At 40.1% G+C, this 26,141-nt stretch overlaps 1 protein-coding gene across 1 annotated transcript; it reads left to right on the top strand.

Annotated features, from left to right (window-relative positions):
• Positions 1-227: 227 nt before the first annotated feature.
• ST13 (ST13 Hsp70 interacting protein) lies at positions 228-25,809 on the top strand. Its single transcript, XM_058804526.1, has 12 exons — positions 228-378; positions 4,959-5,016; positions 6,249-6,318; positions 6,423-6,493; positions 7,013-7,079; positions 7,650-7,734; positions 10,218-10,328; positions 11,562-11,664; positions 15,230-15,346; positions 16,066-16,129; positions 17,267-17,361; positions 21,476-25,809. The coding sequence occupies exons 1-12, from the start codon at positions 269-271 to the stop codon at positions 21,602-21,604; spliced, it is 1,080 nt and encodes a 359-aa protein (XP_058660509.1). The 5' UTR covers positions 228-268; the 3' UTR covers positions 21,605-25,809.
• The last annotated feature ends 332 nt before the right edge of the window (positions 25,810-26,141 follow it).

Genomic DNA, 26,141 nt, shown 5'->3' with positions numbered 1-26,141 from the left:
GTGGGCGGGGCCTCGGGGCAATGATCCCGTGGGCGGGGCGGGCTGGAAGGTTCCACGGCGCCACGCAACGTTTGTGGGCGCATTCATGGAGTTTATGGGCGGGACGCCGTTTGGCATGGGCGGGGGCATTGGTGGTGGGCGGGACCAGATCAGTTATGGGCGGGACCAGATCGGTTGTGGGCGTGGCTTCTGGCGGGCGGGGCGGGCTGGAAGGTTCCGCGGCGGGTGGGCGGGGGAACGAGCGCGTCTGGGCAGCTGCCGTGCCGCCATGGACTCGCGTAAGCTGAGTGAGCTGCGGGCCTTCGTCCGGCTGTGCAAGCAGAACCCCGGCGTGCTGCACACCCCGGAGCTCGCTTTCCTCCGCGAATGGGTGGAGAGGTCGGTCCCGGGCCGCGGAAGGAGGCGCCGTGAGGGGCGAGGGGGGAGGGGTGTTGTGGCCCGGGACGCGGTGAGGGGAGGGGGGGCGTGTCTCCCGAGCGCGTGCCGGCGCGCGGGCGCGCCGCGTGGCTGGGCCGGGGGCGCGCAGTGTTCCCCTCGCGGGTCCGCTCGGTCCCGTCCGCCCTGCGGCCTTCCCGCCCTCTCCTCCCCTTCCCGCTGGGATTAATCCTGGCGCCTTAAAAAGACTTGTTCATTTTTCGTTTTGTTTCGTTAACTCTGGCTATTCGCGTTGCAAAAAGCCTGCCCCCCGGCCATCTCAGTGGCTGAGCTTTCCAGGCTGGAAAGCCCCCGAGTGATACTTACTGAGCTAATTCTCGCATTACGCAGCAGAGTTGGCTAGCCTGTCTTAAAAAGGAGCCGAGTTTGTGGGGAGCTGAGTGACGTTCGTTTACATCCTGGTACCCAAAAGCACAAAATACCTGGCAGCTACAGTTCCTGTCCGAAACGTGGTTTGCTCTTTGAAGTTTAATGTCTCAAAGGCAGTCGAATTCTCCGCGCCCTGTGAACCATTCAGGTGCCTGCTGTTAGCGCTGCACATACTCTGTGTGAGCGGGGCCTGCCGGAGCAGATGCTTCCCAAATAAAAATTCCCTTTGGGTTCCACCCTGAGCGCCCTGAAGCGCGAGGCTGGAAGGGTTGGGATTCTGTGCTGCTGGCAGAGGGCCCACAGAACCCCTGTGTTCAGCTACGGTGCCTCTGCTTGGCTTTTACGGCTGCTGTGCTAAAGAACTCTTGGGAAGTGAGGGATATACTTTCAGGTGCACATATTAAGCAAAGAATTTTAAACATTTTTATCTAGTGACAAGCTGGGATTTGTTTTAGAAAATTCGTGTTAATCTTAAACAGCAGGATTTTGTGTGTGTAGATGTATATATATGTACATACAGAGAGATAAACACTGGCATTTCACAGTATGTCCTATAATGAAAATGGCTACAATAAAGTGTTTATTTGTGGGGCTTTTCGGTGATATTTAAAGTTTTTCTGCATCTGAATAATACTGTGTTTGTAAAACCACTGGTATTTGACTGAACTTGGCTTTGCAGCACTGACAGTAGACATACCTCTGCCTAGGAAGGAGATGGATGTCTGTCTCATCCTACTGCAGGTCTTCTATTCCTTTTGCTATTGCATAAAATAGTGCCTTACCCTAGGCTTCTTCCAGTGCTTCTGTTGGGTAAGTCTGAAGGTGTGGACAGGCTGCTTGAAGAGGGAGAGGAAAGAGGAAGAACACTGACTTCTTTTTTACCTAAGAAAGTGTTAGGGAATGGAAAGATGACCATCTGATTTTCTCCATGTTAATGGGAAGGGCTTTAATTTCCAGATTAATTGTTAGAATTTGTACTTGGTGCTTGTCTTATAAATACAGTAATTACATTTAGAGCCATGGAATGTTTTTTACATCTAAAATCTTCATAAAATGTTTTTATCTCAAAAGTTTAAAAATACTTCAGAGCAGAACCTTCAACAAATCTCTCAAGTTTTCTGGTTTTCTTAATATATTTAAGTTAGATACTTGCCTAAGTAATACACTTGGATGGTGGAAGTGGTGCCCAAATTACTTACCATACAAAACTGTCTGGAATTCTGGTGGGGTTCCCTCTGCCTTTACATATTAGTTTTGTGTGCAGTAGAACTGTTAAGTGCATTATAAGGACTGATCATTCTTTGGAAACTGCTTCATACAGCATGGCCTGCCTTCAGGTGGGAATAAACTGATAATTCTTATATCTCTGTCTGGCTTACCTGTCTTAACCTGAAAGACATAAGTTTGTTTACTTAGGTAGTGTTAAGAGTGATTAGAATAATGACTCTATTATACTAAGATCCATCATTAAATTTTTTGACTAAAGTTCTGCTAATTGCTTTGATTTATTTTTTTCCTTAAACCTAGTGATTCTAATTTAAATTTTGCTAACTACTCATGAAACCAGAATGGGATGCTTTGTTTCTTATTAGCTGTTAATTTTGCATCAGTAACCTTAGGTCTTACCTGTTTTCATTCACTTGTTGTTTTCTAGCCCTTATTCTGCCTAGCTGTTGTATTTAACTCCTGTATTGATCCTCTTTGTAGAGAAAGCATAGGGTAGTGTATGAGTGTGTTTGGAAGGTGTTTTGACATTCCTTTTATCAAGCTCATTTTTCATAATTGCATGAAAATACAAATGTTTAACTTGAATTATTATGAAATGAGTCATTAAAGGAAACACATTTCAAAACCCTGCAACTGAACAAAGAAACAATAGCAATCTTTAAAAATAAGCCACAGAATCCCTAATTGATGAATAAGGCTTTTTGCCTTTTTTTGTTGTTTTGTTCAAATAGGTTTTTACCCTTTTGAATTCACAGTAATCCAGTTTCTCTCTGAAGATAATTTTGCTGTCAATAATGAAAGTGGTTGCAGAAATCACATTTGCAGTTCTTCCAACAAGTCATAAACGTGACAGTTTCCATGGCCCTGATGAGTGGAAATGTGCAGTCACTGTTGCAGTGGAGTCCTGACAACTCCCAGTTGTTCCTGGCATCACACACTGAACTCTTTGTGTGCCCTGTGTGTGTCTGTGCTTTTTCTACAGCTCAGTACCTGCCTTTCCCTACAGGAGTGTCTTGTGTTTCCATGCACTGCTGAGGTTCAATACATTGCAAACTTTGCATATATCCTGCTGTGCATTCAATCATTGTTATCAAATACTGGGTTAAGAGATTTTAGAGTAACTTGCTTTTGAGTTATTCTGGGATTATAACTGTAGTTTAAATAGAGATCACCTGGATAGCAAGAATAATTTCATGTACTCGGAGTGAAACTGTTTAGCCTTGGCAGTTCATGAAATAGCATATTATAAAACATGCATGTATATTAGTAAACGTTTCTCAAACTGAGCTAAACTTGGGTATTTTTGGAGGGATATGAAGAGAGCAGAGGAGACTGACTCAGTTGTTTCAGTCTTGAGGTGATTTAAGGTTTCAGCCTTACAACCAGCTAATACCATGCATGTTAGCTATTAACTCTGTTAAGATGCTTTGTAATTTGTGGTTTTCTTTATGCAGAAGAAAAGTTCCAAGGCTTCACTGGATGGTCCCTGTAGTCCTCTCCTTGGTTTCTAGAGACTAATAGAGTTATGTGTTCTGTTGTCAGCCTACATGTGCAAAAATTTAGGAGGAACTTAGGAATTTAGTTAGTCCATGTTCAGTGTTTTCTGCCTGCTGCATAATGATTTCTCAGACTGCAGTTGTTTAGTCCTTGCAGTATAACTTTGATTAGGTAATGTCAACATCCCAGGGACACAGAGATTGTTGCAATAGCTTCAGAACATGCTGGTGTTAGTCACTTGTTGGGGTTTTGTTGGTTGAATGGTTGGTTTTGGGGTTTTTTGACAGTTTTTCCTTGTAATGAGAAGCAGTTCTATGCTGTTTGCATTCCTTTTGCTGCAGGGCCTTGTGCCAGGACCTGTCAATCCTGTCAACTCCTTCTCCAACTCCTTTTACCCTTTCTCCCCCAGCTCATCCCTATCCCTGTCCTGTTCTGCTTCATTCAGGTTTGTTTTCAGCCAGTTTGAGGCCTGACTCTGAGGTGCTGCTGAGATGAGGGAGGAAAGAGGGGAGAATGAACTGCAGTAGCTTGACTTAAAAAGTTCTAACTTCTCATTCTTGTGATACAGTTTTGTGTTGCACTAATTCCTGAAAGTACATAGTCCTACATCCTTCCAGTTCCTCCTGCCCAGCCCTGTTTAGTCACCTCCTCCTCTCCCTTCTCTCCCATCCAGCCACCTCTGTGGGGCTCCAAGGAATTGGTTGTGGAGTTCATGGGAACATTTTTATTGAAAACCATCTGTAGGTGGAAATGTGGGCCAGGGGATGGCTTGGAATGCTATTCCTTGTGGTGTGCTGTCATAGGTATGATTAGATGTTCCATCTAAGAGCTGGAGAATCCAGCATCTGCTTATTCCTGGCTGCTAATCAAAGTCAATAGCATGTGGAAGTTTATTCTGTATTGACAGAATTCTGTCTCCACCAAGATTGCTCCTTGACTGTGGTGAAGGAGAGGTAGGAATATTACAATGTGTAAGAGAAATTATTTTTTTTCTAGGCAGCAGGGTTTTTTAAATTGCGTAGACATTTTAGGTTGTTCTCTTTAATTGTTTGACCTCTGTTAAAAAAATCTAATTTTAATAATATCTGTAATCATAGTATCTAGTTTTGAATCAAACGTAAGTTACATTTAAAGGAGAAAATCCATTTGAGCCAAGAGGCAGCTTTTCCTTGTGAGAAAGGGTGGGTGGGTGAAGGGTGATGCAAGTGAGTGCAAGTCTCAAAGGAGTTGTACAACAGTGTGCATTGGACTACACTGAGAAAAGTGTGGGGGATGTGTACTCTGTTTACTGCTTTGACAGTGAAATGAATCATCATGTTTTGTGTTATAACAAAAAGCTGACATTATCAGGATTTGAATCAATAAAATACATTGCACTATTTTAACAATCTTGCTGTTTTCTTTTGTCTTTTCTCTGTTTTGCTGAAAAGTATGGGAGGCACAATACCACCTGCTCCAGCCAATGCCTCCACGGAGGAGGCAAGTAAGGTGAGATATGAAGAATTTGAAACTGAAAAATGATGCTGGCAAAATTACTGAGAAGCAGAAGGGGAAAATTTGCTGTCAGTTTTCAGTCAGACAGGGGGGGTGAATTGTGAGAGTTCAGTCTGAAGCCTGCTCATTGTGTGTTTTAGGCGACTTGTTTCAGATGGCTTCCTAGTTAATTTCAAGTGTTATCATGCTCCATTTCCCTAATCCTGAATGCCTGATGTTCTCTGTAATGCAAATGCTATACAGAGTCTTGATTTCTTTTTTTGTTTGTTTTCTCTTGTCTGTTTAGAAACAATTTCTTTAGTCATTAGTGGATTATATTATAATCTTTTCATGAGAAGAAGTATTAACAAGCATGATAAGTAATGAAGGGATCAGTAGAACTGTCAAATTTTTAAGGCAGTATTGTGGAAGATGTTGGCATTTCTTGATTCATTTTAAGGAAGAAAATAAATTTGCCTTGTAGATATTTATATCAGAATTTTTTTTCAAGTTTGAAATGCTTTTGGAAAAAAGATGTTTTTTAATTTTTTTAATGAGACATTGGATGCTGGAATAACTGGTCAGAGCAATATGAAGGGATTGGGTGTATGTACTGAATATAGTCTGTGACAAGAGAAGTATAAAGACAAGCAGTTTGGATATGTGATAATAAACAGGTTATGTTAAGTTATGGAGTTCAGATGAAATTTAGTTAGAAGTCGATAAAACATTTGAAATTTTTGAAAAAATATTATGTGTAAAATAGTGCCATGTTCTATGCCAATAATCTCAGACCTTGGCAAATGAGAACGATATTTAAATCAGTGTCATCAGCTTATTGTTCCCTTCTAAAGGACATTAGCTTAATGGTATTAAATTGAGAGAATTTATGATCCAGAGAATGTGTGAGGGAAGGCAGGGAGATTGGAAGGGTTGGTTAGTAATCACTGCAAAACTGGATTTGAATTGGATGTTATTTGGATTATTTGGTTTTGGTTATTGAATTAAAAAATATGAAGGACCAGCTTTACCAATAATAGAAGCTCATGAGTCCAGATTTGGGCTCTGAAATGTTTGCATACATGATAAGCTTAATCTGAGAGGAGGGAAAAGGAGATTCGTATCTTAAAAATAAAATAGTTCAGCTGTACCACAATCTGATTTTTCTAATACATTGTTATTGATGAGAGTGGAAATAGAGCATTGGTCAGAAATAATGTGTGCTTATAAATCTTTGTCTCTCTCAGGGCAAAGCAGGGGAACACCCAGAGGAGCCCGTTGAACCACCTGAACCAGAAAGTGAAGAGAGCGACTTAGGTGGGAAAAACCGTGACATGATTGCATTTTGCCAATCTGAAAATGATTCTGAAAATCTTGTCTCTGTAGATGGAGCTTAGTCTTGCTTTTTGTTCTTCCCCCAGAAATTGATAATGAGGGAGTGATTGAACCGGACAACGATGACCCTCAAGAAATGGGAGATGAAAATGTGGAGGTAAGCAAATTTTCAGTGCAGCAGTAGGAAAGATAGGAGGCTTTGAGTGTAATCAAGGATAGCAGCTGAGGGAGGATGAATACTTTATTATCTGTGGAACCAGCTGTTGTTTTGCCTCATTTTCTTCTAAACAGAAAACTAACTGGCTTAAAATCACATTCCTTTCCTTTTCAAGGTTAGAGTCAATCAAAAAGTTCCTTGTGGATGATCAGGTCAGAAAATGCTAAAGAAGTTTATCAAAATACCCATGCAAACTAGATATGTAGAATTCTACCATTATTCAACTTAGCTTTCAAGTCTTTTATAGCTAAAAATGATGTTGCAGCTAATGCCTTCAAGCTGAAAACAAAGGTTTTGTGGGTTTTTTTGACCTATGATTTCAATGCAAATTAAAATGAAGGTTCTGGAATTGGACAGCTGAAGCACTTTCTCCATCGGCAAGGTCTTAGTGTGGTAATTTTGGCCTGGACTCTACAGCTTTTGGGGTTTGTGTGTATGTTTTTCATTTTATTTTGTTAGGTAACTGAAGAGATGGCGGATCAAGCTAATGAAAAGAAGATGGAAGCAATAAATGCTCTCGGTGAAGGTGATAAATTGTTTTTTAGTATTTATTCAGGGACACTTGATTTGGTTTTCCTCTTACAAAAAAGAAGGTGAATATCTTGGGCCATTATGATGCTTTTGAGGAGGAGGAAACATACTTCTTGTTGGATACCCAAAATTACCTAGAACTTGAAAGCTTCTTCAAGTTCTGTTTTTCCAATGTAGCCATAGTTTGGGAAAGGTGGAAGGGGGAAGGAGGTACTAGAGCATCTTAATTACAAATTGATCATTATAGTAATTCCCTCCATATTATGTTTAGTGTCTCTAGTGGCTTGTCTTAATGCAGTGAAAAGGTGTAAAGATGTAACATTCTGTTTGATTGCATTCAAAGTTAAATATACAAATTTAACTGGGAAAATATCTCTTCTCCTCAAGCATTAATTTAGGCGTTCATACTTCTGTAACATAGCAAGATGGAGAAAGTGATTTTTCTTTGTTGCTAGTCTTCTATCTAAGAAATGTTTAGGCACATAACACTGTGTAAGGCAGGTCTGGGAATTCAGATGTTATTTCATTACATAATCTTTGAAACTTCACTGGTACTTGTATTTAGGGGACCTTCAGAAGGCTGTTGACTTATTCACAGAGGCTATCAAGCTGAATCCTTGTTTGGCCATCTTGTATGCCAAGAGGGCAAGGTGAGTCATAACCTAGTGATTTATGTCTCTGCCTGTTCTGTTATTCTCCTTAAGGAGCCTGGCTATAAGGCAACTTGAGGATCTGTGTACACTTCAACCACAGGAGGGAAAGAAAAGTGTTCATTTCATGCAGTTTCTCTTCTATTTGATTCACCAAATTTGCTGAAGCAGCCATATAAAGAATCTTGGTAAGATGAAGCAGCCATATAAAGAATCTTGGTGAGAGAGTAAATAACAGAATGGTGCTCCAAAATGCATTGTGGTAACATTAAAGGCACTTTGCAGGAGGCACCCTGGCAGTCATGCTTGCGCTGCCTGAGTTAGAACTGAAGCACCTTTGCAGCTACATCCCCCACACTCACAGTCACATCAGGTTTCCTTACTGTCTTGACCCTGGGTTTCCCAGCAGACTCTCAGACATCTGGATTCTTAAAATAATTTAATCATGGTGCAATAACAAATTAACAGCTCGAGCTGGTGCCTCTGAGGAGGGATTCCATACAAAGAAAGCCCTGGGCTTTTATACCTTCACAGTCTATGCTTGTGAAGGTCTGAGGTCATGGGCTCCTGCTGTGTCTGAGTGTCCAGTCTCCTGGCTGGGCCACAGGTCCTTGTGCAAAGGTTGACACCAGTTCTTGCCTGGGGCTTTCACCACCTGGAGTCCAGTCTTCAGCTGACACTGCAGTTGCACATGGAGTATTCCTGCACTGAAAGTATTCCTCAACAATAGTGCTTTTGGTATGTTGAGGTAGAATAATGCTGGGTTACAAACACTTCTAAAATCTGAAGTGTGTTGTAGGATTAAGATGATGATTGAAGTGACACTGTTTAGATGCAAACTTAGTTAAGAATCCTGTGAATTCTCTCCCTGTTGTACCTACTAAATGAATTTGTTAGTAGAACAGGTTCTGGTCAACAGTGATATGTTTGAACATCTCTATCTCAGCCCATTCTTCACCCCCCCTTACTGCTACTTACATCTACCAGACTCCAGATGAGGCTTTGGGAACTTTGAAAATTCATAATGAACAAACATCTTTATCTTCCTGATTCTTCAGGAAGGCTTGACAGGTATGGGTGGCAGAAGGAGATTTTTTTTTCTGTTCTTACACAAAGGACCACTAACCATGGATGATATGATAATTTAGTGGATCTTTCCCATAGCAATTTTGTTCAAAGAGAACATAAACTTTCTTAAGATTAATTAGTGTTCTTTGTAATACAAAATACTGTTCCATTGTAATACATCTTGACTGGTACTTGCCTTGCTTTTTTTCCCTTTCCATATAAAAGTTTTTGCATGCAACACCACTTGTGTACCCTTAATACACTGTTGCTGTTGCCATCATAACAGTTTTTTTAAAATCTCTTTCAGTGTCCTGTCTTCTCAGGACTGGGTGTAGCAATGGAAAATAAGAATGTTAGGAGAAGTTTAAAAGTCCCCTCTATTTGGTCTGTTGTAGAAAGAAATTGGGATATTGTAAAACTTGCCATGCTGATCAAGTGCTAGGAGTAATCCATAGCTCTGGTTGTGAGGGGTTTGTGTGTTTGAGAGACATGGGGCTTTGTGGAGCCAGCACCATTGGAATGGCTCTCATTGATGAGGTGTAGCTTTGGGACACTTCCCTGACACCCTGTCCCCCGTTTGTTCCTAGAAGACAATGTGTGACTTTGTGCTTGCTTTATACGCTTTAATAATGAAGTTACTTACAGCAATTGTTGACAAACTGTTTTTAAATACATGTAAAAGGAAGATGTAGAATTAGATGTAGATGTAGAAGTTCTGGCATGGAATATGTTGAATATTGAAGACTTTTGTCAATTCAGGAATGTTTTTTAGTGTTTCCTTAAGAGATTTTTAATTTTAATTACTTGAACCTCCTAAAGTACCAGTCTACTAGTTAGTCTGAGATGCTTGGGTGGTGTAAAATTTTCAATTTTTACATTTAACTGATAAGGGATTGGGGCTTCTTGCTGAGTTTGTGTTTGTTTTGCTGCTTTTGATTTTGATGACTCATGTCCTACCTCCTTTTCCTCATGACTCTAGCTGTTGATCCTTGTAGCCTGTGTAACTCCTCGTGCTTTCTTTGTGTTACTGTGTTAAGGACTATGCAATGTGGTATGCAGAATATTGTTGTTGTTTTGTTTAAATTGCTAGTTGCCATTGGCCATAGACCCCAACCACCATGGGACTGTCCTTTGCATTTCTGTGTCCTCTCATTCTGCACTGAAGTTCTTGCTGGCAAGGCTTGAATCTGAACAATGAATGCTTTCAGTTCTTGCTCATGACTCACCTACAGTGCTGGGAGGGTGAGACTAAATTTTAGTGACTTTGCTATCTATGTTACTATGAAATCTTTTTGAACTCAGCTCTTCAAATGCATTATCTCACTAGCTTGCCTGTTAGTCATCCAAAATTATTTCCAGCTTAAGTTAGTAATTTGGTATTTCAATATGTATGATAAATGTTCTTGTTCCCACAGTGTTTTTGTGAAACTACAGAAGCCAAATGCTGCCATTAGAGATTGTGACAGAGCCATCAAGATTAATCCTGACTCAGCACAGACCTATAAATGGAGGGGGAAAGCACACAGGTAATGAGCTGCACCTGTACTTGCTATTATCTTTACTTGGGGGAATAGTTTTGTTCACACATTCTCTCCTTCTCTGTGCCTCTGAACTGTTTGTCTTGTACCTGAGACCTGTTTGTTAGCTGTGAGCCAAGAAACCATTGTGCTGAGTATGTGGCTTAGAGAATAGAAAGGATGGTCACTTACAGATGGCAATTTATGAGTAGTTCTCCTGGTGCTGTTTCCCCTCCACTCACCCTTCCTCTCTCATCTTCTAATGGCTTACTGCTTTTCTGAATAACATTTTGTAATTATTTGGTAAGATAGTGAGATCTAGGACTGCTTGTTTTATTTGTTTGGAGGTCTTTTGTTTTCACTTAGTTTGTTGGAGTTTTTTTACTGACCTATAATTCTTGAACATTTCTCTACTGTCCTTTTCCTTTAGACCCTGGAGCTCTTTTACATAGCAAATTGAAGTGCCTGGTTATTAGGGAACCATTTGTTGCAAAGAATGTACTTATTTTAAATGGTGTTAGGCTTCACTATAGTGAAGCTTTTTTTTTTAAACAGCAATAAATCAAGAAAAAAGGTGACAATTCTTATGGCTAATATAAAAGTGGAAGAAGTAAATGCTAATATAACTTGTATAAAACATCTTAGACAGTGTTTAGAGAGCAGTTTGTTAGTGTCTGCAGTTTTAATTTACAATGTAAAGCCTCAGAGTGGGAAGACAGGAGAACAGTTTTAATTAATACCTCTGTCTGTGAGCAGAAGTGCTTTCACCATTTAGCAATACCACCATTTGCTTAAATTTTTATTTGTCAAGAGTATGTATAAATTAATAGTAAAGAAGTGTGCACAGAGGCTTACCTGACTGCCTTAATTAAGATGTGGTGCATCCAGTCATGAGGTTTGAGTGCTGAGTAAGGGGGTCCACTTAAGCCTGGTGGTAGTAGTGCTTCATGTGTTTAGCTAGGGTACCCTTCTCCCTGTTAGATCATTCTTTATAGCAGACAATGACATGATCTCATGGAGGGTTTTTTACTTATTGTTTCTTCAAACAAAAGTTACCATAAGGGTATGAAGCAAACAAGTGTCCTCTAACAGTATTGTAGTGTGCAGCTTAGAGGAATCACCATGGTTCTTAAACTCCTTGTAGCTCTAGGTAAAATTTCTGACAAATGCATGGTCAAATGCTTTGAAGAGCTGCAAGTGTTCAGTTTTCCCTTCTGACTCTTGGTGTCTTCTGAATTCTAGACTTCTTGGTCACTGGGAGGAGGCTGCTCATGATCTTGCATTGGCATGTAAACTGGATTATGATGAAGATGCAAGTGCCATGCTGAAGGAGGTGCAGCCAAGGGTAAGTGGGGAAGAATGTTGGAGGTCTTTCCTGCATTTGTCTGAGTGAAACAGCTGCCTTCATATTCTTCAACAGGCATTGTGTGGAAGAAATGTGTTTGTATGTGTTCCAGCACTTCAGACTGAGTTTATAAATACTTCTGTCTTTAGTAACAGCTGTTTGTGGCTGTGTGTAGAGAAATCGAATGTGTGGGGCTGGGCATGTAACAGAAATATGAAATATGTTACTTTTTCAATTTTTAAAAAAAGAATCTGAAGCAGTTGAAGTTTGCCAGGTATTTTAGAATCTAGACTAAAAACCTTCTGAAAAGCAGAGATAGCTGATAATTGATTTTTTCCACAAGATATTTCTGAGTTGATCAAAGCTTTGACCTTAAGCACGTTTTCCAAAAGAAGCATTTTGCTGTGGTTTGTACTTTCATTAGCCCGCCCCATGAGGGCAGCCTCAGCTCTGCACAACTGGTTTTCAGCTGTTCTCCCCTGGCTGACCCCAGCAATCTTCTAAGGAGAAACTTCTGTAACACTATTGATAGCAGCTTTCTTTTTCATGTTTTTGCTGTTCCTTTGAAGTGATTGACACACCACAGATGGCAGCTGTTGCATTGTATTGGATTTACATAGGGAGTCTGGGGGAAGGTGGAGCCTGCAGGACTGGCCTCTTGTAAGGAGAGACCTGGAGCCAATTCCAGCTGGTGCCAAAGCCCAGCGAGTCAGTGATGCCAGTGGTGCTTCTGTGAAAAGATATTTAAGAAAGGGTTAAAAAATACAGTGTAACAGCTGTGAGAGGGAGGGCAGTAAAGAAGAAAAACATGAGAGAAGCAACCCCTCCAGAGACACCAAGATCAGTGAAGAAGGAAGTAGGAGGAGGTGTGCTAGGCATGGGAGCAGAGATTTCCCTGCAGCCAGTGGAGAAGGTTGAGCAGGTTGTCCTTCTTGAGCCCATGGAGATCCACATGGGGCAAATCTGCCCTGCAGCCCATGGAGGATCCCATGAGAGAGGAAGTGGATCTGCCTTGAGGAAAGCTGCAGCTCATGGAGAGTCTTCTGGAGCAGGCTCCTGGCAGAAGCTGCAGCCTGTGGAGAGAAGCCTACACAGAGCTGGTTTTGTGGCAGGAGCTGCAGATCCCATGGTGGATCAGTCTGTTGTTAAGGCAATGTACCCTGTGGGTACACTGGAGCAGTTTGTGAAGAGCTGTGTGCTGTGGGGCAGGAAAAAGGGAGGAGTGGCAGAAATACAGTGTTGTGAACTGATGGTGGCCCCCATCCCTCTGTGCTCTTCAGGGTGGAAGAGAAGGGAATGAAGCAGTAAAACTGAGCTTTGGGAAGAAGGTTGCTTTAGTTTTGTCCTTGTTTCCCATCATCCTGCTCCATTTTTAACGGGCAATAAATTAAATGAATCCTCCCCAGGTTGGGTCTGTTTTGCCCGTGATGGTAGTGGGAGAGTGATCTTGTCTTCATCTCAAGCCAAGAGCTGCTCCATCTTATTTTTCTCTTCCTGTCCTGTTGAGGAGGGGGGAGTGAGAGAGTGGCTTAGTGAGCATCTGGCAGCCAGCCAAGCTTAAACCCCCACATGCATAAACATTCCTGTGTCTACGAACTTCAGCTTTCAGCTTTTCTATCATGTCTTTGCTGTCTCCAGCAAAATGACAATGGAAACCATTTTACAACCTATTAGTCTTCTGTTTTGGAGACTATTGATCTGTGGTTAATTTAATTAGGTCTTAGGTCTCAACTGGTTTTCATAAGAAGTAATGCTTAGTGCTTGGCTGAGGGGGAGCCTTTTCTTTCCCAGTTAATCTGCCTGAGCACAGAAAGAGCAGAATGAATACATGTGGTACATTGATGTGTAGTTGCTAACTGCATGGGAATTTGTGTATGTAGCTCTTGGAGAAACATAGGCTCTTCCCATGAGCGATTTTCAAAATGATGTGTTCATCTGATTTATTCACTTCAAGCTTCCCTAGAATTTTTTACTTTGTAGTACTTTCAGCTAAAAGCCTAAGTGAAATTCTAAAAACATTTCGTTCATTTTGAGAAATACTTAAAAATAACAAAAATCTAAAATTTGGAAACTGTTTATACTTCAGTAAAAAGAAAACAACACTTACCTTTCTCTTAATGAGCCATTAAATGTCAGTGATGTCAGGATCTGATAGCAGGTACTGCATTCACTCCCTATCATTCCTGCTGCTTCTGTGGTGTTTCTGAGGGTTCCCAGGACGAGGTGAGAGATGAGAATTTGATTCCATGTTCTCAGCGGGCTGATTTATTATTTTATGATATGATATTATATGAGTGCTATACTAAAAGAAAGGATACTTCAGATGGCTTAGCAAGAACGATAATGAAAACTTGTGACTGACTTAGAGAGTCTGACACAGCTGGATGTTATTGGCCATTAAGAAAAAACAATTCACATGGAACCAGTCAAATATTCACCTGTTGGCAAACAATGTCCAGACCACATTCCAAAGCAGCAAACACAGGAGCAGCAATCAGATAATTATTGTTTTCATTCCTCTCTGAGGCTTCTCAGCTTCCCAAGAGAAAATCCTGGGCAAAGAGGATTTTTCAGAAAATATCATGGTGACACTGCCTCCAGTGTGCTTTCTCTGGCAGATGCACTTCAGGAATAATGTAGTATGGAAGGAGTATCTCCTAACTAAAATAAGTTGTATCAAATCTCTTCTATTTAAAAAGCAATTTTTTCCTTTACAGAATAAGAGTATTTCTCTAAAAGAATACAAGAGTATCCATTGTCTAAGTAGTATCTTTGTTCTTGCAAACAGATTTTGCTGTGCGTTTTTCAGTTACAGGAATGTTACAGAGTAACCATCATTCACTGTTTCTGAAATCATGAAACATTTTTTATAAGGTTATTATTTTTAAGGATACCTTCTGTTTTGGGAAACCAGTGCTGCCATTAATTCTGTTGATATTAAAAGTCCTGAGTGAGGAGGCTTGGGAAGCATTGTGAATTCTTCTTTCACTTGGTCTATAGATTTAATACATTTGGGGAAAAAGTTAGTAAAAGGAAGCAAACTTCCTCCCCACCAGCCCTTTCTTGGGTTGGTTGAGGAATTATTTGGTCTGCTTGTGTTGGTCTGTACATACTGTAGAGGCATCTGAAACAGTGATAACACTATCTAGAGTGTGTGTGTGTGCAGTGGGAATTATACTTCCTATTGTGCCTTTTTCCGGGACAGTTGCTGGTTTTAGCCCCAGAGAAATTAATATTTCAGCATAAAAGCATAAAGGGACATGGGATAAGGGACATGAGATGTTCAAGTTCTAACAATGATGCAAGTCCCAAAACTACTGCAAAAAAAAGTTCAGAGTGCATGTTCTGGTGAATCCAGTCAGGGTTGAGTAGACATGAATGACTGACTGCAATGGGAAGGAAATAGCAAATGGCTCCTAAAACAAAGAGGTTTTTAGGATGCAAAATCAGATCTTAGTTTTAACAACTGGTAGGATGGGTTGGTTATACTTCCATGTGTTTTGTACTGAAATACATTGTGTGAGATGCTAGAAATGCATAGGAACTCCTGGTATTCCATTGACAGGCTCAGAAAATTGCAGAGCATCGACGGAAGTATGAGCGGAAGCGTGAAGAAAAGGAAATCAAGGAAAGATTGGAAAGAGTGAAGAAGGCACGGGAGGAGCATGAGAAAGCACAAAGGGTGAATATTCAGGCTTTAATATTTCTTAATAATTTGGAGAGTGTTAATTTTGGTTAAAATTAATTACAGAGGAAAAAAAATACTTTAAATATAAGTTTTAAATTTTAGAGAGTTGGTTTCTGTCTTGGTTACTTAACCAATAATGAAGTTTGGAGAAGAAGGCATTTCAATTCATCTGGTTTTTTTGCTTGTGACAAAAACAGTCTCTGGGATCTCTACTAATCCTGTATTTCAAGAAGTCAGTTATTGTGTGACTGTTCCAGAATAGGTTTCACTTAAAGTACTTATGTGTCCCAAAGTGGGAGGTTTTAAATTCAGAATAATACTTTGCTTCTCTTCCTCAATTCCTGGCATAGCTTAACTTTTTTTTTTTTTTTTTTTTTTTTTTTTTTGTGCTTTAATGATGTATTTTAATATGTGAGGGGTGGGAGTTCTAAAAATACAGTTGGGGAGCTAAAACAAATCATACAGTATTAAGTATTTGTATTAAGTAGAAGCATACCCTGCATAACTAACCTGCAATCATGTACAAAATTAAGAATAGACAGAGCAATTTCTTGTCAGTGGCTTTGAAGATAGTAGAGTGCTTTGTTTCTTGTGATGGCAAATCTGCCTGAAACAGTCTCAGCTGTTTTTTTTTTCTCCTAAACCCAGTTGAGCAGTAGAAAACAGGCTGCACTTCCATTGTTTTGTGTGGAATGATGTGCTTTCATCTGCAGGAGGAAGAAGCAAGACGACAGGCAGGAGGAGCTCAGTTTGGTGGCTTCCCAGGTGGCTTCCCAGGTATTTTATTTTTAAGCACAAATACTTGAGGTAGAGGTTGCTGTTGTTTCCATATGGAGTATTATAACTGTAGTTTTTATAGCATTTGTTCTCAAGACAGAGAAAAATCTTATGAAGTTTAGAACTCATATACAAATAACTCTTGGAGCACTAGTGGTAAGAGGAATGGGATTCTTTCTCTTGAAGAGGGTTGATGCTGTGTAGCAAGTAGAGGGAAGACAGAAGTCAGTAATTAATAACAGAATGAAAGGATTTAGGTCTGGGAAAACAAAAGAAGCAGAATTTGCTTGATAATGTGTTTAAAAATGAGTATTAAAATGCTTTCTAAATTACTCAGGGTGCCTTGAATCCATTTAAGAGCAATAGTTTTAAAGTTGAAAATTTGGATTGAAGATGAGAAAAATCTTGTGCTGGTTGCAAGCTATTTTTAACAGAATAGTTTTTTAAAGAATGTAGTGCAGATTACCTTATAGAAAAGTTATCCTTGGCAACTTCACAAAAATCAGGTTTTCCATGTTATACAATGAACTGGGGAGGAACAGAAGTACTGATACTCTTGAAGATTGAGATGTAGTTAAGAGTTGAGATAGGCTGTGTGTGTGCTCCAACTGGATCAGCAGACAGATGGAGACCAGATATGTGTCATGCTCAGCACAGCTGGGGAAGCTGCAGAATAAGGATTCTATAAGACAACCTCAAGCATTTTGCTTCAGGGATGTTTTTCTTGGGGTTTTGTTGGAGTTTTTCCCCATTGGTGGCACAATTTTTCAAAACCTAAAGTTGCTGCCAAATGTGGAATGTGCCTGGGACATAATACTGAGCTGCTTCTGCCCTGAATTGTTCACCCCAGGCATTCAATCTCCTTATGTTCCTGTGCTTGAGACCTCATTTTAGTTAACAGGAAAAGAACTGTACTCATTACAAGCATCCTATTCAACTGGGTTAAAAACATAGATGAGATAAGACGTAGGTGTTATCAGAAAGAGAAAGTGAAGACCCTGCTTTCCATTGAGTGGGCCAGCTGCAGCCATATGGAAGACATGGCTGTAGTGATGTGATGAGGAGTAGGTCTTGGTCTTAGTGAGCATAATTACAGTATGGCTGAGTTGAATCACAAATCTTGTGTTGGATTTTCAGGTGGCTTTCCTGGGGCTGCAGGCATGCCAGGAATGGCAGGTGTGCCAGGTCTCAATGAGATCCTCAGTGATCCAGAGGTTCTTGCAGCCATGCAGGTGAGTATTTGTTAGAGTCAAAGCTACACCTTCTGAATGAGCCTAAGGGGAGGAAGGAGGATATGACCTTTTGGATGGCAATGGGGTACTTGCTTATTTCTGTTGTAAAATTCTTTCCTGATGTGTGTGATACCAGACTGTCTGGATTAAATGTTAGCTGTTTTGCAAACTAATGGAAGCTTAATTAAAGATGGCACACAAACCTTGCCCCCCATCTATGATAGGCAAAACTGTGTGTTCTATACAGAAAGAGTCTCCAATGGTCCTTTTCCACACATTATAATTCACTTGCTCATTTTTTGGATGCACACACTTTGTAGGGGGATAATTATGCACAAACAAAATTGATAATATTTTTCTTACATGGTATATTATAATAATATTGTGATGAGAATTACCTTTCTCTTAGGAGATTAAATGTTTGAGGTTTTGCCAGAGACAAAGTATTATTAGAATAGTTCTTCATCTAGCATTTTCTGAAATCATATTGAGAAAGCTTACTTCCCTGGTGGGCTTGATTAATTGCTCAATGTCATAACTACTTCTACTCAAGAGAAGTATTTCAACAGATTAAAGGGAACGTGTCTGACAACACCATTTTAAGGGCAGGTGGGCTAGAAAATGTCAGAGCTGTGTAGTTCAATTTGCATTCTAATATGATCAAGTACAAAACTGTTTTTTCTGGATTGCTGTGAGTAGAGTTACATATTGTCCTCAGCTCATTGAAGTAAAGGCATCACAAAGGAAGCTTATTCAGTATGCCCTGGAATCACAAAAAATCATCACTTTCCATGCAGAAGTTAATGAGTTTGTTCCCTTAATGGTTGCTGATGTTGGAAAACACACCTTTACTTAGGCTGCCACAGTCAGCAGTGTTGGCTTGCATGCAAGCCCTGCAGAAAGGGCCCTTGATTGTAGCTGTCTTCCTTCCTGGCTACTTCCTGCTGCAGCACTGCAGTTTGTGATGAGAGGTTCCTGAAAACAGTGTTGAGGTGCAGCTAAATATTAAGTGCTTGTCACATGCCTTTAAGAAGACTCCATTGCATGCTGATTACATATGCCCCAGCATAGGGTAGGACTCTTGAAAACATGTGTGTTGACAGTGTCTTCTGATAATACAGGCAGGCTTTAGCATGTACAGCTATCTAGGTAGGATTTATTAGAACTTGATCTATGTCTACACTGCCACCTTTTCCTAAAATGTCCAGCTCTGCTTTCTGGTCTTTTCTGAATTGGCCCTGTAAGCTCTAGTTTGAAAAAACAGTAGTTTCTACTGCCTGGCATCTGCCCAGTGCAGCTGTGGAATATGTTGATGGATAATGTAAGCTGGCAGCTGTTATGTCTGTTATCTGAGGTAACAAAACAGTCTGAACATACTGAATCACACAAGTCACTCCAAAATTGATTTGTAACTGTAGAGGCTTTTCATAGTGAGGAGTTAGTGCCAAAATGGGAGTATTTTAAGAGTAAAGGCCACTACCTCAGTCTCTTCAGACTTGCTGTGATTTCATCATTTTGGAGACTGTTCTCTTTGAGGTAACACTGAAATGTGCCTGAATCTTGTAGCAATTCAGTAAACCTGACAACCATGGGTGCCTGAAGACAAGCCAGATTAAACTGATTTTACTGTTAACTTCATCTTGTCATCCATAGAAGCAACCAAAGAACCAGTGGACATGTTTAGGGGAGTTATTGCTTGTCATTGGCATAAATCTTGCCTGGGCAGGGTGTTGGCCTAGATGATCTCCAGAGGTCCCTTCCAACCCTAACAATTATCTGATTTTGTGATCTCTGCAAACCACTCTAGAAACTTCTTTCTTGAGGAAGATTTCTGGTTCCATTACATGCAGATTTATTTCTTCAGTTTGTTTTTTTTTTTTTTTCTGAAAGCATCAAAACTACTCTTGCATTTCTTTTTACAGCTTCTTAATGGTAGCAAGTTGTGACTTTTTGCAGTGACTTCTAATGCATGCTTTTTTAGCTCATTTACCCCTAAGCTTTCTAGTCTCCAGAAGAATTGAGTGAAATTTTAGTGTTTTAATTTACTGGTTTGTATATCTGAAGGGTTGTCTAGTACTTCATATCTTGCATATACAACTGCTTTCTCTAGACACATGACATTTGCATTTTGGAGTCAAGTAGAAGTTCTTTTTATAAGGAATGATGTGCAAGATGAACCTATGGATTCCTTATTTGACATGTAGCCGTATGTTAGACACAATCTTCCAACAAAATGTGTCAAGTTGGAAAAAAAAAATAATACTCTTTTTGGAAGTATTATTTTTCCTTCTGCAACTAAAGACCAGAGCAGTAGAAAACTGAATGTCTCCCTAGTACCATTAATAGAATGGCTACCATTCCACCTTATGCACTAAACATTTCCCTCCAGAAATGCTGATATCCTCAGTCTTACACTTTATTTTGATGGTATTGCTCATCACTGTCAAACCTTGGCTGTTACAAGCACTCTCTAAGGTTGAGACCTTCCAGGAGTCACAGAAGTACAGAATCACTTACTTGCTGTGAATTTATAGGAAAGTGAAACACACAGCATAAAACTGGAGATTTAACATTCATTTAGGAGTGCTTTGACACAAACTAGTGACTAAGATTACTTTGCTTTTTGTTCCAGATTCATATATAATGAAACCACAGACTTAACAACATGACAATCTTTACAATCATATATCATACCTATTTTGAAATCAATTCAAGAAGTCTGAGGTTGTGAAAGTCTGCCTTTTTTTTTTTTTTTTTTTTTTTGCATGGGAATCCTGTAAAGTGGAGAGAATATCTAATCTCTCTTTTCTGAACTTCAGCATTCTATTTTCCATATACTTTGCAGATTATCTTTTGTGAAGGAGACAACACATTTGTAAATCCTCCCATAAGACTGGACTCTTGGTTCCCAACTTGTATAAAATATGACTGAGGTGTGTGGGTGCTTTCAGTAGAGTCCACACCTACCAGATGCAGTTTAGGATCAGACTTGTTCAACAGCTTTGGACTGAGTCTGATGCTAGAATAGATACAGGATGATGTTATTGTAGCACAGACAGCTCTGAGCACACTGGTTATGTGGTGATGATTTCCAAAGGACATGCCTGCTGTAGCAGTGGGTTGGAAGTCTAGGAAGCAGTGTGTCTTTTGGTGAAAACACTTAAATCTCCTAGAAGGGACAGCAGATGAAATTACAGCTAACATCTGTGAATTATATTGAACATAATAAACTGCTTTGTCGAATTAAAGAAAATTGGAATTTTTTGTAGATACTGCTTATAATGGAAACATTTTTCCAGGCTGAGATGTAAAATTGTTACATGCAGAGTCATTATGTTCAAAACATACACAGGTAAAACAAGTTAAACCAGTTCAAGTTTGGTGGAGCCCCAAGGTATACTAGAAGTATGGGAAAAAAGCATTAATACTTTTTACCTCTCATACTAAATGGAGAAGATGGAGCTATTTTTTTGGGCACTGACTTTATTGAATATGTGGATGTATTTATCAGCTGCAACAGAGTAGTGTGATGAGAGACAACAAGGTTCTTTTCCAAGTGTGAATTCTCAGTGGAGTTGAGGAATGACTGAGAATTAGATGGATTTTAAAAGCCAAACATTGCCACATTGTCTGCTCACAACCCAACAGTCTCAGGCTTTTGCTGCTAGAATGAAAAAATGAGAAAAGGATGAGAATCAGTTGTTGCTCAGAGCAGAGTTATCCTATCATGCATGCTAACACATCAAACTCCTATCTCCTTCAAAATGCATGTGAAAGATGCCTGAACAGAAATAATACAGTAGGTAGGTGTGGCTGTGTTTGATAGCTCCTGTTCTGGGAAAACAGAAGTCTTATCTGATCCCCCTTCTCATACACTGAACTATTAGTGTAACAAGTTCAGTAATGACTCAGTGACACAGTTTTAACAGCATGCACTGTATTATTGGGTTGTCTTTAGAGAATTCTTGCCAGAAGTCTAATGTAGTCTTGTCCTGTAAAAGCTGAGCAAGACTGGATTCATGTGGAACTACATAATCACTTTTGAAGAGTTGTTTTACAAATGTCCTAATTTTTCTTCCTTTTTTTCTTTTTTTTTTCTTCTTTTGTCCTGCAGGATCCAGAAGTTATGGTTGCATTCCAAGATGTTGCCCAGAATCCAGCAAATATGTCCAAGTACCAGAGCAATCCCAAGGTCATGAATCTCATCAGTAAATTGTCTGCCAAATTTGGCAGTAAACCATAAAATCCCTGGTTCTTAAAAATCATACCTGAATGGCAAGGATTGGATTTGGCTAACCAGTGTTGCAATAAAATAAACCATTTTACCTCTGATCTTCTTAAGAAGAGAAATGGGGTGTTCTAAGAGAACTGCTCTCTCGCCCCAGGTATTGACTTTATTCAATTACTGGTTTCTAGAACTCAAATTATATTCAGATGACCTAGTTTTCAACCATCCCTTCTTGTCCAACAGTTGCAACCTTTCATTGTAAGTGTTACAGACAGTTTTCTCTGAATTAATGTTCTTATAACAAATTGTAGTATTCCAGGAGTATAAGATAAAAACATGCTATTTTCTTTTTTTTTTTTTTATTGCTCTCACTGAGCAAAGGGGAAAGAACTTGAACGACTGAATCTGTCTTAATCCCCTTAGGACAGAAAAATAGACAGAAAAATCCCCCTTTGCAGGTGGGACAAGTCTGAAGAATTAACTGGATAAAGGAATTGTCCACAAATACAACTTTTTTTTTTTTTTTTTTTTTAATGGGTGATAGGCTTTTTAAAGCTATTATCAGTATAATCAGGCTAGCTAGTTACACACTGGAACTTCTGGCAGTACTGCAAATACTATATCATTTTGATCACCACAACTGTGCAGCAAAGGTACAGTTCTACCCTTTGCACAACCTGGCATGGAGTACATATTGCTGAGGCCATAGATGTTTTGTTACTTGTTTGGTTCTTGTCCAGCACCTTTAGGTAACATTTTATTTATCAGTCTGGGTATGGGAGAGCAGCTTCCTGTCTGTGCTTGTACTCTTGTCCTTTCTCAGCTGGCAGGCCCTCTGCTGGCTGCACTCACCCTTCTTTGGGGCCATGCTTACCAGGTTGCATCTATTTGGAAACTTTAGGGAAGGAATCTTGTTCCCATCACTACCTCTGTCCCACTGAATGCAAGCCATCCAGAACATGTACATGCAGAGTTACACATTGGTGAAGGGGAGAGCACCCAACAAAATTGCAGCTCTGGGTTCTGAGTCGTTTTGGATTCTTACATGCTCACTGATTAAAATTTCTTGGTCAAAGTCCTGCTGTCTCTGTAGGGTGATGACTTGTTCTTCACCACATTCTGTAGTCTTCCATCTTCTCTTGTAGCCTCTTGTTTAAGAAAAAAAATCTGTTGTTGTGGTTTCATACCTCCATGGTTTTGAGGCTTGTGATACAGAGGAAAAGATGAAGTAATTGGAACAGACAGAACATTCTTCTAACACGTGCATTTATCAGCACGGCTATCTTTGATGCAGTGTCTGTCCTGATGATGTTCAGTGGATTTGGCTAACAATAAAGACAATTTTGCTTCTGTTTGTCTTGGCTAAAATATCTTTATGTGGAAAAAATGACCATAGTTACCTGTTCACCCCTTGAATTTCAAGGTTTGTGTTACCCTTTTGTAATTCTGTATCTTGAGCCATAACTGATGTTACCATTTTTAAACAAATCTGGTTTGATGTAGGAACTCTGCAGCAGTTGCAAAAAAGTAAATCCCCAAATGCTTTTTCTCCTACTAATGACCCTGCACAATGAAATGTGAATCTTTTTGCTTAAGAAATACAGTTCTGAATACTTCTCTTAGCCTTTAAAAATAAAGTATGGTTTTGAAAAACACAGCTTTTTGGGTGTGTGTAACTTTCTGATAAAAACTATTTTGCTTAAATTAAATGTGGCAGTGCTTTATTCAAACTGTATGTATAACTTGTGTTTTAAATTGGAACAAAATGCCTAAGGGCTTATATTCATGACCAAATGAACTCAAAATACAATTGTGTGTTGCTGTGTGCATGGCTTTTGGTCATAGTCTTCATCTCCCATTCCCAAGAAGAGATATTTGAAGTAGGTCACCCCTCAATATAGGCTAAATCTTGACTTCTGCATTCAGGCTAGTGCATGTGTTGTGCACAAATTAGAGTATCTTGAATAGAGATTTATTCCCTACAGTTTCCTGTTATTCCAGCTTGGCTGTTTGTATCTGTCTTTCCATGAGTAGTCAAAAGTAGGAAGTTTCTCCTACCTAATAGAAATGGTCATATTTGTGTCCTGCCTGCTTGCTTACACATCAGTTGCCCTTACTGAGAGTTGACTGATTCTATAAAAGCATTCTCTCATTTTGATGTTGGCTTTAGCAGTTTAGCTGAATTCTTGTTCCTTGAGAATACACATTCTGTGACTCCTTTTGTGTGTGAGCTTTTTTGCTTTCAGTGTTACTCAGCAAGTAAATTGATGAACTGTCTGGACCTCATCTCAGTTCCCTGAGTTGGTGTGTGGACATCTAAGCAGCTAAACTGGTTTGAACAGAAGTGCAAGTGCAGAAAGCTAACTGCACAAGAGATGAGCAAAGACAGGAAATTCAAATGTGGGACGTAAGTAGCTAAATGAGGAAGTTGTTAATTTCATTGGTTGCTCCTGTATTTACTGGCAGATCCTTCAGATTATTTGTTCTGTGGGAGCATTGAGTGGGGGTGGTTGTTGTAAGTGCAGTGGCAATAATCAGCTCTGCTGGCAGTTTGTCTCTGAAAGCTGCAAGAGCATATCCATGTCAGCTGGGACAGAGTGCTGCCAGCCCTGCCCCTGGCTCAGGTGTGCCTTCCTGCCTTGTGCACAAGTCCTGCACTGAGCTGTTTGGTTGATGCCATGCCCAGATTCATTGAGCCAGGAGTGCTGTGATGACCTGCAGCTGACTGGTAGAGAGGCTCACAGCCTTGTTCCTGTGTGAGTCCTGGTGACTTGAGTGTCCTCTCTGGTTCAGCTGCTGTCCCAAGGGAAAGCAAGTGTCAGCTCAGTAGCCACGTCCAGGCTGCTCTAGTTCACAGGGAGTCCTTTTGCATAGTAATGTGGAAAATGCAAAGCTTGGTGCCTTTACCAGAAATTTTTGGAAATTTTATCTCCCTTCATTGTTGGTACTTGTTGAGGTGACTTGTTTTGTCTTTGTGGGAAGGCAATGACTGGATGAGTCTCAAAGTTGGATGAAGGCAGATGGGACAAAGCCAGGTAGAGCAGTGATAGGTCAGAGGAGAATGGGTCAATAAATATTAAAAAGCCACATAAAGGTAAAACCATGTTACAGAACCAGCTTTTTGCAAGTAGTATATGTAGTTTAAAATACCTGTCTTTAAATGCCGCCTTGTTTTATTTGTGTGTGACTTTCAGGGCTTTTGTATAAAGCTCATATAAGCCATACTCTTGCGTATGCCTGTACATCCCTCTTCTGTGGAATGGAGGAGGAAATAAGATTGTTATGGGAGCTCATGGCGCCTGCTGTGCCAGCAGAATCCTTCACCCATTGGGATGGGAGACTCTGGACATAGCCAGGGGGAGCTGGAGCCAGGTTAGCCTTGGCTGTACGTTCCCATGGATCATGGCATGCTGCTGACTGGCAGTGTTTGGAGCCTCTGAAATCCCCCAGGGCAGGTGGGCTGAGGGATGCTCAAGGCAGAGGCTGCAGGGTTGTTTGCTCCAGGGCAGTCTGACCTGGCAGTCACTGGTGCTGACAATGGTTGGTAACCTGGAGCTGGAGGGTGGCTCACTAGGAAAACAGTAGCAGTGTTTTCTTCTGATGCCTAGAGAAAGGTGTCCTGTGAAACATATGCAGAGCTCTGCAGAGGTGGGCCTCAACCTTGCTTCACACATGATGGAGTGAGGGCAGCACTGTAAGAAAGTAATTCTGGATTACCATAGAGCTGAGGTGGAGTAAAAAATGGTGGTGTCCAATTGAATGCAGACACCTCCATGTTCTGTACCACAACACAAATCATAGGTCAGTAGTGTTATAAGAAAATGCAAATACAGAGGAAGCAGAAACAGTTTTAATGTGGCAAATAAATGAAGCAGATCCGGTGGTTGCTGGTAGATCTGAACTATGGAGCAAGAAAAAAAATAAATTTAAGCAACTGGGCAACAAGTCACTGATCAGTTTGTGAATCAAAGCTTGGGTACATCATACTCACTTGATGTGACCCTCACAAACAGGAACTTGTGTAAGACAAACCTTTCCTTGTCCCTGCTGACTGGAGGTCCTGAGGTCCCAGAGAATGTAAATAGCTCAGACTCTCCTGTAAATCTGAATCTTGATAAATAACCAAATCCAGATGTTCATTTGTAATTTTGCTAACAAAGTGTTACTACTGTATATGTCTGCTTACAAACACTCTTTTGAAAGCTGTATCCTATATGTATGATCTCAGACAAGCCTGAGATCTTATCAATAAATAAATAAATGTATTTGCCGAATGTGTTAACATCTCTTTTTGTTAAGTGGGTTACAACTTTGGCACCTTTGTTGTTGCACAAGATTTTTTTTAATGTATAAACATTTATTTCAGAGGTTACAAGGAATGTGAGTTGCTACTGTATGTAAAGAAATGTGAAGTATTACAGGGTTTAGGTTAGCAGTTTATCTTACAGTTTCTTCCTGAAGTACAGCAGCTGCAGCAGTCCAGATGGTACACATAATTTTTATGGAGCAAAGGCGTTCAGAAAAACAAGGTACTTATTACTCAAGTGTCAAG

Source organism: Ammospiza caudacuta, chromosome 5 (genome assembly GCF_027887145.1).
Source record: "Ammospiza caudacuta isolate bAmmCau1 chromosome 5, bAmmCau1.pri, whole genome shotgun sequence".
NCBI lineage: Eukaryota > Metazoa > Chordata > Aves > Passeriformes > Passerellidae > Ammospiza > Ammospiza caudacuta.
Note: the sequence above shows the minus strand (reverse complement) of the source record. Positions and strands in the feature narration are given on the sequence as shown.

Coding starts and splice junctions, on each gene's coding strand:
- ST13 (XM_058804526.1), top strand. CDS start 269: ATGGACTCGCGTAAGCTGAGTGAGCTGCGGGCCTTCGTCCGGCTGTGC. Junction 16,130..17,266: donor CTTCCCAGGTGGCTTCCCAG/GTATTTTATTTT, acceptor TTGGATTTTCAG/GTGGCTTTCCTGGGGCTGCA. Junction 17,362..21,475: donor AGGTTCTTGCAGCCATGCAG/GTGAGTATTTGT, acceptor TTTGTCCTGCAG/GATCCAGAAGTTATGGTTGC.